The 12,710-nt window shown below is 46.5% G+C and overlaps 1 protein-coding gene across 6 annotated transcripts in view; it reads right to left on the bottom strand.

Annotated features, from left to right (window-relative positions):
* ME3 (malic enzyme 3) overlaps nt 1-12,710 on the bottom strand; it is a 179,629-nt gene that overhangs the window by 56,946 nt on the left and 109,973 nt on the right. For all 6 annotated transcript variants that reach the window (XM_008540396.2, XM_008540405.2, XM_070625619.1 and 3 more), the window contains one exon: nt 7,027-7,102. In XM_008540396.2, coding sequence (XP_008538618.2) covers nt 7,027-7,102 — 76 coding nt within the window. The remainder of the gene's footprint in view (nt 1-7,026; nt 7,103-12,710) is intronic.

The following is a 12,710-nucleotide window of genomic DNA, read 5'->3' as shown; positions in this document are numbered from 1 at the left end:
AAATCATGATATTCCCTCTTAGTTTGGGCTCCTGCCTATATGCAGAGTGCTCACAACCCACGTCTCATCTCATCCTCCCCAGAGCCTGGCAGGGAGGCAGGTCTGAGATTGTTATCCCGTCTCACAGGTGAGCAAACTGAAGCTCCAAGACCTGCACGTTCTATACATATTTGTTAAGGATCAGCCACCTACCAGGCACTGGTCTGGATGTTTCCACATTGCTTATCTTAGAAAGATTAGATGACTTACCGAGGTCACCTTGCTTGTGTGTGTGGCAGGTAAGGGATTCATCATCAGGCTTTGTTCCTGGTTCAGGACTCTACCACCCCATTGGGCTGTGTCAAAGCACCTGTGCTCTCGGCAAAGTTCTGCCCTGCCTCAGGGCCACCCTCTCTGCAGCCTGCCTCTCACCTCCTCCTGGCAGCTCTCCCTGCTGGAGCCTGGGACCAAGGCCAGGCATTTCTCTAGCATCTCTCCTAGTCAAAGCTTTCTTATTCTGGTTCCCATTCTCTCAGAATTTCTCTCTGCTGAGGGGCAATGAGTGACATGGGGTTAAACCGAGGAAATCAGCTACCACTCCAGGGGGTTATCCCTACAACTCTGGGGTCTTGCAAGATGGTGATGGGGCCCTGCAGTGCTACCCTCCCAGCCTGGAAATGACCAAGGGCACCCTATTTCATGCCTGACTCCTCTGAAGGAATCAATGTCTCACCTCCATCTGTCGTCCACTCTCAATCCTATGGGACTAATGGTTGGCTTATTGCAACAGCTTCACACCCACACTGCTCGCCTCTCATCTTTCTTCCTTCCAATCTCTCTTACCAAACAATGTCAGAGTCATCGTATCAAAAGTTCATTTTCATTACACCATTTTCAGGCTCAAAGACCTTTAGTGACTTCTAAGTGTCCACAGAATAGAGCCCATAATGCTTAGCTCTTTAATGACCGAATTCAATATACCTTCTGAAACCTATCTCCTGCTGCTCATCTGCACACCACTGCCTACTCTAGCAAACTGGCCTCCTCACTCCTGCCAGACACGCTCTGAATTCACTTACAATCTCTCACCTCTCACATTCTTCTCTCCTAGCAGGCCCTTCTCTTTCTCCTGCAGTGTAAACCTCACCCATTACAATCGACATCTCCTACTACACAGATAGCCTGCTCACCCTTCCTGTCTGCCTTCTGCAGATAGTTATTAAGTACCTACTGCTTGCCAAGCCCTGCATAAGGTGCTACTTAAACATTTGATGGTGATAGCATTTGGGTTCCTATTTAACATATTTCAAAATGCGCATTTTATCTCACTGAATAGTGTAAAGGTTAATGGCAGGGGTTTTAGAGTTTGATAACCAGTATTTGAATCTAGGCTCCTTGATAACATACTATATGTAGTCTGGGGTAAATTTAATTTTTCTGATAGATTTTCCATAAAATGGGGATAATAATTCCTAACTCATAAAGGTTGTTGTAAAGATGAAATGAATTAATGTGTGTCTCCTTTTAAAACCATGTGCCTTGTATAAAGTAAGTGATCAGTAAATGGCCACTGCTCTTATGATTATAATGATGATTTTTGCGGGGGGGGGGTAAAGACTATATATTCAAATTTGGAATTGTTTCATCTTTCTCCAGTTCAGCATTACCACAGAAAGACCATGTAATAATTACCTATTAAATGAGTGAAAAAAAAGGGAAACCAAGGGGAGATCTTGGCAAATGCAGCTTTTAAGAAAGTCTGCCCATGAAAAGCTCAAAAGCATTCTAACCTTCATATCTTCATCCATTCCAATGGCTTCTACTGTTATCTCTAAGCAGATAACATTTATAGCTAACTGTCTCCTGGATATTGCCACTTGGGTGTCCAATAGTCTTCCTCAAATTCCCTAAGTCCTTAACCAAATGAATCCTCTTTTCCTTTTTACTCCTTTTAAACCTTTGACTTCTGCTGTCCTCCTTCCCTCTGTAACCTCCTATCTCCCAGGTTCAAAACCATCTAACCTGCTTTGACTCCCCTCTGTCATTAGGTAACCACAACCAATAGGTCACCAAGTTCTGCTGATCTGAATTATCCATATCTTTCCCATCTGTTCCATGATCTTCACTGCTACTGCCTCGGATCAGCCCATTCATCTCTCATGTGACCACTGCAGTGGTCTCCTGACTGGTCTCTCCACTCTTGGATTCTCCCCATTCCATTTTTCTGAAGCACACCAAGGTTTCTCACTTTCTTGCCCCCAAATCTCCAGTGGCTTCTGACGCCTATAAAATAAAGCTCAAGCATCTTTGAGTAGCATTTAAGGCCTTCCATGATCTAGGCCCAATCTGTCCTCTGAATTTCCCCTTTCTCCACTCAATGCTCCATCCAAACTAAAAAACTACTTCCAATCTTGCATAAGGTCCGTATTTTCTTGACTAAATGCCATTTTACTCCTCAATTCCTATATCTCCTTGATCCAAATCCTACCATCCTTGCATGCCCCCAGGAACAGTTCATAAGGCACCTCTCTCCATGAAGTTTCCTTTCTGGAAGTTATCATCCCTCCTCTGAGTTCGCATAGCATTTTCCTCTCCCATCAGGCCACTGTGAGAATTTTCTCAACTGAAGAGAGCCACCTTGCCCAAAGTCACACCCCCTTGCCAGGGCAGCAGCCCTCAACCAATGACCAAAGAAGCAGGGGTCTGAAGGCCTGGCTCCCTTACCCCAACTCAGGATGACTTTGAAGGGCTATCCCAGCTCCAGAGCCTCCTCATGGGCTCAGTGAGTCTTCCTTGAGAACTTACTCAGTCCAAATTCTTCTCTGCTCTCTCTTGCCTTCCCTCCCTTCTAAAGGTGTTCATCCCAAGAGCACTCCCCAATACGCTAATCTCCATCTCTGACACTGTTTCCCATGTAATCCAATTCTGACACTGAGTACAGGGATTTCACACATGGTGGGCCTGTGCATGACAGGGAGGCACTTGGCTCCAGCAATCTAGTCCAAGTTCAAATGCCCAAATGGCTGGTGCCCAGTGGAAGAGGACGCTCCCTTGGCTCCATTACCCAGTTGCACTCAGCACCTCCTCCCCAAAGCTGTTGGGACTGGGATGAGGGAGAGATTTAGGAGCTTGGGAAAGCTGTTGGGGAGGAAGGATATTCTCAGCTGAGCCTTCCTCCTGGCTCTGGGCAATGGCTGCTGTGGGAAAGAGTCAGGAAAGCAGTTCTCACTCCTCTTCGTGATTTACGCCACACAGCTCTGGGTGGCCTGGCCCGCCCCCTCCTCCCTGAATAAGAGGGGCCCACGAAACTTCACGGGCGCCCTAGCCCTGGGCTTTGGCTTCACTTCCGTCACAGCCTACTTCTCTTACATCTCTGTTTGCAGTTCTGCTTTCTGGCTGGGAAACCTTGGAAAGTCATCTTTTATCTTCTGAGTTGACTCAGAAGCTCCTCCAGACCACCCCTCCCCTCCTGCCATGCGGCCAACAACATCAGGGGCCAAAGATACCTGTGCCTTAAAAAAACTCTGCCTCCCCTACTCAGCAGCTGCGAGGAGAGTGACTCAGTAGCAGGACTCGGTGGCATCAATGCTTATTTGTGGGTGACCACGGGCAAGTCACTTAACCTCAGCTGGCTCATCTGAGAAAAGACACACCCTTAACCCATTCTTCAGGACCCACCTTGGGGGTTTTAAAACCACTCCTTAGAACACTATGATCACAGTGACTGTGAGAATCAAACAAAATAATGAAGGGAAGTCTGCGTCAGCTCCAAAGTACCACGAAAGGGATAATGAGCAGAGAATCCCTACCTAGGTAGGGAGACCTTCATCTCTGCTTTTTGAGGCAACTGAAGAAAACACATCAGTAAACAAGAAAGACTGCAGCTTGGAACATTCTGAACCTTTGAAAGGGCAGCCCTGGGGGTGAGGAGGAAGGACCCCCCAGTAAACGCCAGTGGACGGCCAGTGGACGTGGACACGGCAGGTTGTGGATTGGGGTAATCAGGAAGCAGCCCAATCAGCCCTAATTGACTTGTTCCCATGCCAAACTATAGGCCCAATATTCCGAACTCCTGGTTTTTCCAGAGAAGCCAGAAATCCAAGTTGGTTTTTGTTTGTTTGTTTGCTTGTTTTAATGAAGTGCCCTGATTTTAAAATGTTGCCTACAAATTCATAATTTTCAAAAACCACTCAGGGCCAAATCAAACAGGTCTAGGGGCCAAATCCACTGGCTGCCCATTTGTGGCCTGTGATTCCCAGGGAAGGGGGCCCCCTCCACAGCTGCCCTGAGGCCTCCGCAGCCTCCTCCCTATGCGGCTGTCTGCGTTACAGCTGCCTCTTCCGCCTCCAGCAACGACACCATCCCTTCAAGGGCCTTCAGTGCTGTACAGACTTTATCATGGTTAATCCTCACAACAGGAAAACAAAGTTCGGAGAGGTTATCGTCTGCACACACAGGTAAATGGAAGATTTAGCACCAGAACCTAGGTCTGTCTGATTGCAAAGATTCTTCTCCATAGTTACCAGGACTAACCCCAGGGTTTCTCCAAAGTGAAACAGGAATATAATTGAAGGGGCGGGGGAGGCCCCAGGCCTTCCCTGTCCACTCCAGGGACCACTGGGCAATTGGTCAGCCAGTCACCCCGTCTGCTCCTCGTCTGCGGGCTCCTCTCTTTAGCAGCACAGACACAATCTACTGTAACTGTTTTTGGGTCAGTCTCTGACTAGCTGTGAGCTCCCTGTGGCTGGGCCTGTATATCATCTTTATCCCTGAACCCCCTGGGAGCTTTTACACAGTACATGTTTACTAAATGGTTGTGGAATGCAACTCATCTACTCATGTAACTTATGCTTTCCCTAGAGGCTCTGGATGTCTCTCTTTATTCTAGGCCTGCTCAAGTCCCACCTCCTCATGGTGACCCCAAAGCCCCTGTTTGTCTTCCTCTAAAATCACAGCAGTAGCTGTCTCCATCTCTCTGGTAATTAGCATTGAGAATTGAGAAGGTTCTCAAAATATGTTTATTGGAGTCAACGTATACTTGGTAGCTAAGGTTCTATTCTGAACTCATATCTTGGTTTCCCAACTCAAATGAAGCAATTTTGGGCCAGGGCCTCTGTTTTTCTCACTCCACATTCCTCGAAGCAGGGCCCTGGGTATACTTCTGTAAGTTGTGTCCTGATAAGAAGAGCAGTTGGAACCTGAAATTCAGCCTGTGAGCCCCTCACCAAGCCCCCGCGCCAGCCTGGAGGAAGGAGTGCCTTTTTTACTGGTTAAGTGGGGGTGTCTTTACATCATTCTTTCTAATTCTTCATAACTTGCACAAAGGCATTATATGTGTCAGTGGAGACCCCAGCTCTCCACTCCCAGCACTGTGCCTGGTACATGGAAGATGCTCATTGCATTGTTCATTCAACTCAGTAAGCATCTCCTCAGCACCTACTATGTACGAGGTTCCACTGCGGCTGAACTGTCCAGGAAGGTGGGGAAGATTAGTTTGCAGGACCTCAGCAGTGCTCCCCACAGGGCAGGCTGGAGTTAACTTCCCATGGAGTGAGCTCGCCTCCCTTAATTATAGATTCATCCTGGACACGCCCTGGAAACTTGCTTCTTCTGGGACTGGGACCAAAACCTGCACGGCCAAAGCAGTGCCAAGGCTTGTATGCAACTGGAGTCTAAGCAGTTAAGCAGGAAGGAGAAGCACAGGACAAATCACACCCAGACAGAGGTGTATGAAATGAGCTCTTCACCGTGGCTAGGACTGAAGTCCAAGGGCCTTGGCTGTGGCTCAGGCCTGGTTCCTGGGAGCCAAGCTCCTGCCCTACCTGCCCTGGTTCTGAATGTTACCACTCCCCTAGAGGGCCAGAGGGGCTGGGACACGAAGACAGGTAGGGAGAGAGAAGCTGCATTTGGTGCCTGATGGAGAGAGGTGGCTCAGGGAACTGGCAGGGATGGAGGGAGGGGGGCCCTTGAGAGGAGACAGTGCTGGCATGCCACAGGCTCCCAGTGCAGGCAGGGTGGTGCGAGCATTGGCCCTGAGGGGTACTAATACTGTACTGGGTCATCTCCACCCCTCCCAGCTCGTGTGTCAGGAATGCCCTCACCAAGCTGCCACCGGATGTTTTGTATTTTTGCTTCACCCATTTTGTCTGCAGCAGTGACAACAATCTTAGGTGCCAGAGGCCCTCACACTCTTCCAAAGAAGTCCCTACAGCAGGAGAAGACCTGGGGATGTAGTCAGAGGCTAACAAATTTCTACAGAGCTACGTGTTTTATATTTTTAAATTAACACAAACTTTGCCTTCTAAATTACATCCTGTTTATTATATAAAAATGTTTTCTCCTTAAATGTTTTGAGTAAAACTGGTATTTCAGGGAAAAGTGTCAGGTTTATTCAGTCACTTTGCATATACATCCCCCTACCCATCCACACCCTGCTGTGTACACCCAGGTGTGACGGTGTTGTTCATCATAAGCTTTTTCTCTTGGTGCAAAATGTCTCCGCCCTACATCCCAGTCTCTCTAAGGCCTAAGTGTCCAAACCCTACCCCTTAGCTCGAGGGGCCGTTCCAATGTCACCTCTCTTATGAAATCTTCCCAGATTCCCTTTAGGCTAAAAGTAATCTCTTTGAACACCCTTAGCTCTTACTTTGGGCCTGTTTATCAAGCTCCACCTTGTTTGTCTTTTGTGTCTCTGTCTTATTTTCCTCATGAAAAGTCAGCTCCTTAAGAAGAGGGTTTATGCCTGATGCCAGTACCCACCATGGAAACTGGCACTGTACATTTAGTAGATACTCAGTATGATCTGAACATATCTTCAGGCTACTATTACTAACGATAATAACACAGGGCAATGTCACATGGGTGCCCGGTTAATGCAAACCTCTGTTCCTGGTGCGTTTGTGCTTGGCTATGGTGTGGGCCTGGGAATGGGGTATGGCATCCTGCCTTCAGTGTTGCAATGCTCATTTTATAGCTGGGAATGACTCTGGTCCAAGCTGAACAGATTCACCCCACAACAGAACAACAGCAAAGAAAATAGGATCATACCTTAATATCGTCTTCTGGCCAAGAGTTCAGCATTGTTGCAAGATGGCCTTTGTCATGAATGGTGATAAACAGCCCACTAGGAGAAACAAAACATGTACACACAGAGAAAGCAGGCAGTCAGACTAGGAACAGAGCAAAGACCACAAGTACTGTGTATCATTGCATCGCATGTATCACTGCCCACAGGCCTGGGCAAGGAGGGGTCCCTGCCCAAAGCCCCAATAGTTTAGAGGGCCCTGCTCCAAATGCTCCTCTCCACAGGGCAAGGAGTCCACGGGGCCGAGGGATGTGCCCACCTGGAGCCTGTGCTGACCAAAGCCTGCACCCTCCCTTCCTCCATCTAGACCAAGCACACAGGACCCCAGAATTCTCTGACTGCTTGGCCCCAAGGCTGCTTCCAGGGGCTGTGTGGGCCTCCTCTCTGGGTCCCTCCTTCCAAGTACAGACCACACTGTGGTGGGTGGATTCCTAGGACTGCGGCTGTGACTGGAAATTGGACATGTGGGTTGGGGTCTCCAGACACATGTACATGAGGCCCCTGGCAGCGGGGGATGGAGCTAAGGATGGGAAGAGGGGTGGGCTGCTAGCTGTGAGCCAGTGTTCTCTGCACCACTAGAGTCTGAGAATTCTAAATTCACACTTGGCTTTCCAGACCATCGTGAAGGTATACTTGTAAAGGCAGGAGGATGGGACATATTCTACCTAACAGTTTATTAGCTTAATTTAGAATTTTTAATGTTTAGGCCCAGGTATGCGGACCTCAGTCTTCTGCTCTGGGATCAGAGGTGAGAGAAAATGCGTACCTGGGATGGGGGTGGGGGTGGTGCAGAGGATGGCAGGTTAGCTTGTGCCACTTTCTTCTTCTCCCTTTTTGTCCATGCACCTAACATAGAGGCTCCTTTTGCCTATGAAGTGCCAGGGTCAAACGCTCAATCTGTTTGGCCAGTGTGAGTGGCTGGGGAAGTGTGGAGAACAGTTGCCCCTTCTAATTTCCCTGGTTAAATCAGAGAGGACTTCTAAAAAACGCTTTGTGTGGCTTCGTGGGGTGCTCAGATTTTGGATCCATCATTTAAATCATGCCTCAGTCAATGCTGTAAACACCTAGGCCTTGCTCTTTGGTCTCACCAATCTTGTAAAACCCCCAACCCTGGATAAACCCACTTTCTGCAACCTGTGTGCCTCCACCCAGGCAGCCGAAGGCAGCTGTAGAAAATCCTACCACTGACTGGCATCACCATAAATTCACCACTGTTAACCCATGGGGACGGCCCAATCTTCGTTCTTACAGTGTTTCTCTGGTCAAAATTCACTCTTTTCACTCTTTGCAAAGAGTATTTTAAACTTCTCTGTTCTCAAACCTCCAACCACCTCACCTCTCCCACCTCTCATCACCATTCCCTTAGTGACCTTGCCTCTGATGGCACATGAAACCATGGGATGGCATCTCTGCCAGCTTCCCACCAACAAACCAATGAACTTCTGCATCTGCAGCCAACCCCTTCATTCCTCCTGTTCCTACGAATTCTGCAGATCCTTACACTGTTGATTATCCATTGTCTCTCTCTCTCTCACGCTACTAGATTTTTCCATTAATTTCCCATCAGCTCTAAAATATGCCCAAGTCTTTATCATCTTAAAAACTTCTGGCTTCTGGTAGTGACAGAGTTGCTTGGACGGATAAAGCTTTCTTCAGATAACAATGACAAAATTATTAATTTTTAAACAATTTATATTATGTTATAAAATTTGGAGATATACATATATATGTATATATATTTTTAAGGCAATGGAGGTTGGCCAAAAGCAGGCCAAAACTGGAGGAGAATCTATATCTTGAAAGTTGCAAATTTGCAGGTTTTTGCCTGAGGGCAGTCTAGTCTGCAAGGAATTTAGGGCAGCAGAAAGCCAAAGCCTGACTAGCTTGAGGTTTCAGAGAACCGAGTTGGACCGGGAAGAGCAGCCAGAAAGTGAAGGGGGAATTTCTGGAAGGGAAGGAGTTGCAGAGAAGATGAACCCCAAAGTCTGTGTATAAAACCTGCCCAAATCATCGGCTGACGTTCAACGACACATCCAGGAGGGCCTGGCAAGAAAAGCTGCAGCTGGAAGCTTAAAGAACTGAGCTGAGATTTCCCCTGCTGCCAATGAGGAGAGACAGGGTTTGGAATTTGAGTCCAGCCACGTTAACTCCCTCGTGGGACAAAAATTACTCTTCTGAGGAACACAACAGAATCCAGAGTCCAAAAAATCCACAGTGCACAGAGGTCCCTTATCATACTCTGCTTACTTTATATATGTTAGACATTTTCCAAAATAACAAAATTTAAACAAAACAACAAAAAAACACTACCAAACCCCAAACTATTCTTGACTTCGAAATTCCTTGCCAAGACTGTTCTCTCTTTCCTCTCTTCCATAGCCAACCTTCTTAAAAATGTCGTCTGGACTAGCTACCTCGATTTCTTCATCTCCCATTGCAATATGTCTTTTCTCAATATCAGGCTGCCCAAACTGCTCTTCCTGAGGCCACCAATGACTTCCACATCCCTAAATGCAAGAGAGCTTTTAATCTTCATCTCCTTTGGCTTCTCAGCAGCATCTGACACTTTTAACCACTCCCCTCCCACCCTTTGGCTTCTGTGACTCTACTTTCTTCAAGATTTCCTCCTACCTCTCTGGCTGCTCCTCCTTAGTTTCCCAGGCTAGGTCATCCAGCTACTAGGTGTTATAATTCCTAAAAAAGGTGTACTATCCCACCTTCCTTCTTACTCTTATGCTTACTGTATGTGATCTCATCAGTGCCCAAGGCTTCTGGCCAGTAGCTCTCAAATATCTGTACACTAGTTTCTTATCTTTGGTACTATTGACATTTTGAGTTGGATAATTCTTTGCTGTGAGGTGTGGGTTGTCCTGTGTATTGTAGGATGTTGGGCAGCATCCCTGGTCTCTACCCACTAGATGCCAGTAGCCCCCATATCCTGTTGTGACAAATAAAAATGTCTCCAGGGGCCTGCTGGTGGCGCAGTGGTTAAGTTTGCACGTTCCGCTTCTCAGCGGCCCGGGGTTCACCGGTTTGGATCCCGGGTGCGGACATGGCACCACTTGGCAAAAGCCATGCTGTGGTAGGCATCCCACGTATACAGTAGAGGAGTAGAGGAAGATGGGCACGGATGTTAGCTCAGGGCCAGTCTTCCTCAGCAAAAAGAGGAGGATTGGCAGTAGTTAGCTCAGGGCTGATAGTCCTCAAAAAAAAAAAAAAAGTCTCCAGACATTTACACATGTCGCCTGGGCGGCAAAGTTGCCCCTGGTTCTGGATCATTTCCTAGACCTTTATATTTAACTGCCAGCTAACCCTCTCCCTTTACATGTCTCAAAAGCACTTCAAACTTAACATGTCCAAAACCAAATTTATGATCTAATCTTCTACCACTGACTCAAAGACAAGACAAAACAAAGACTTAAGCCAAACCTGATTCTCTTCCTTTGCTCCCTTTCTCAGTGAAAATTACCCCTGTACACGAATTTAACAGTCCCAAACCTCCGGAATCATCCTTGACACTTTCCTCTCCCCTTTTATACAACCTGTTGCCAAGTCATTCAATTCTACTTTCTAAATAGCTCCTGGTTCATATGCTTCTTTCATCCACCTCCCTGGTCCAAGTTCCTGACATCTCTTCCCTAAGGAGCCACAACAACTTTGTAACATCCCTTCTTGTCTCTCTCCAGTCTATTTTCTATACAGTAGAGAGAGTGACGTTCTTGAAATCAAAGTCTTACTACGTTATCCCTTGTGCTGAATATCCTTCGAGTCTTCCCATAATCTTAGAATAAAAACCAAAGTTTTTAACATGGCCTGGCTGTAAGGCCCTTGTCAACTTCTCCACTTCATTCTTACTTCCTTCCCCAGTTGTCAGCCACACTGGTCTTCTCTCCCTTCCTCCATGTGCCATGGTCTGCTTACCCCAGGGCCAGTTCACATAGTATGTCCTATTCCTGGCACACCTGCCTCTCCTTGCTCTTTGTTTACTTAATTCCTACTCATTCTTCTGATGACTTCCAAGTCAAAGCTAAGACTCTCTGTTCCATATTCTGAAAGTACCCCAACCCTACATATGCAAACTTATTATAGTTATTTGTGTGGCTATTTGGTTAATATCTTTCCCCCTCAGTAGAGTGTAAGCTTCATTGGGACAAGGTCTGCAATTTTTTTTGTTGCTGTTGTAGTTTACCACTCTATGCCCAGGCTTAGTCTATAATAGATGCTCAACATATAATTTTTGAGTAAGTGGAGAAGTGAGTAAGTGGACTATGATGATGCTTGAAAGTTGAGGGATGAGGATGAAGGCTACTGAATAAAGTTGGAGTGAAGGAAATTTGATATGTTGTATCATGCGCAAGGGGTCATTGTGCTGGGCTGGGTGGTGCTGGGCTGTGCCCTGTGGCTTAGACTGGGAAGATGTGCATACGAAGGCAGGTGGACAGGCCAGGGAAGAAGAAAACCCCACAGCTTAAGACTTGGGGGTTGCAGGGCTCTTTCCACCATATTGATGGGGGGCAACGTGAGTGTCTGATTTAACTTACTCATGAGGTTTGAGAGTAAGTTCCAGGCATTTTGCCGTGCCATTCTGAAATGACCATGACAAAAACTAAGCTTCAGATTGCCTTCTTGGAACTTGTTTCTAAGGATAATCTCTAGACAATCTGAGTTTGGAAAATCACATTGTTTTGGTAATAATGAACTTTAAGGCCTGCCTTGGATGAAAAAAGCAGTCACATGTGGGCATCCTGAAATTTAAATAGAGGTACCTGCCTTGGTGGCAGCAGAAGGGTCAATGGGCCAAGTTGAGCCTCTAAGCCTGGAACCTTTTAAAGAATCTCTTTCTCTACCTCCAAAACAGCCACTGCCCTGAGGAGGTCTTGTTAGGGGTGTATCTTTGCCACTTTCCATATTTACAGAGCTGTAGCTCTAATATCCATAAGCAATTTCCCCCTAGGTCATCCAGAGCTAGTCCCACGGAACAATAACACTAAAAAGGAAGCTAATTCTTTTGAGCTGGAAGAACTGGGTCCCAGCTGATGACTCACCGAGTGACCCTGGGGAAGTCACTTACCCAGAGTAATTAATCCCAGTGATGCATTCCCAGCTTCTTGAAGCTTTTAACTCTGCCCTGTTCTGGAAATGTCCCTCACCCAAACAACTCTGGTTCTCAACATTCCCCTTATCAGACAGAGGCTTAGTAATGACACTTAGCAAAAAGCTCACACATTAAGGGATAAGATCCAGGCACTATTTTGGACCTTAGCAAAGCTCTGATGTGGTTAATTCTAAACACAGGAAAAGTGTGATTACACAATTTATCTGGTACATTAAAATAGCTCCTCTTTGTTGAAGATAAGGAGAGGGAGGAGGGACACAAAATGAATATTTTTACATTTAAGTTCGAACTACTAAAATTTCAAAAGACCTTTTTTCTCTTTTTTGCTATATAATTTTACGCTCAGCAGAGATCACACCGCAAAAACACCACCCTTTGAAATGTATTAAAAGAGTTTTGAATCACTTCTCAAAATGCTTTTCCATCTATTACCTAAATTTCAGCTACAAATGATCCCAAAAGGATTGCTCTGGATGGGGATTTTGAGATATCTGGTCCAGACCTCATTATATAAAGGAAGACACAAGTCCA

This window comes from Equus przewalskii, chromosome 6 (genome assembly GCF_037783145.1).
Source record: "Equus przewalskii isolate Varuska chromosome 6, EquPr2, whole genome shotgun sequence".
In the NCBI taxonomy this organism is placed as follows: Eukaryota; Metazoa; Chordata; class Mammalia; order Perissodactyla; family Equidae; genus Equus; species Equus przewalskii.
The sequence above is the reverse complement of the archived record's forward strand: the minus strand, read 5'-3'. Positions and strand labels throughout refer to the sequence as shown.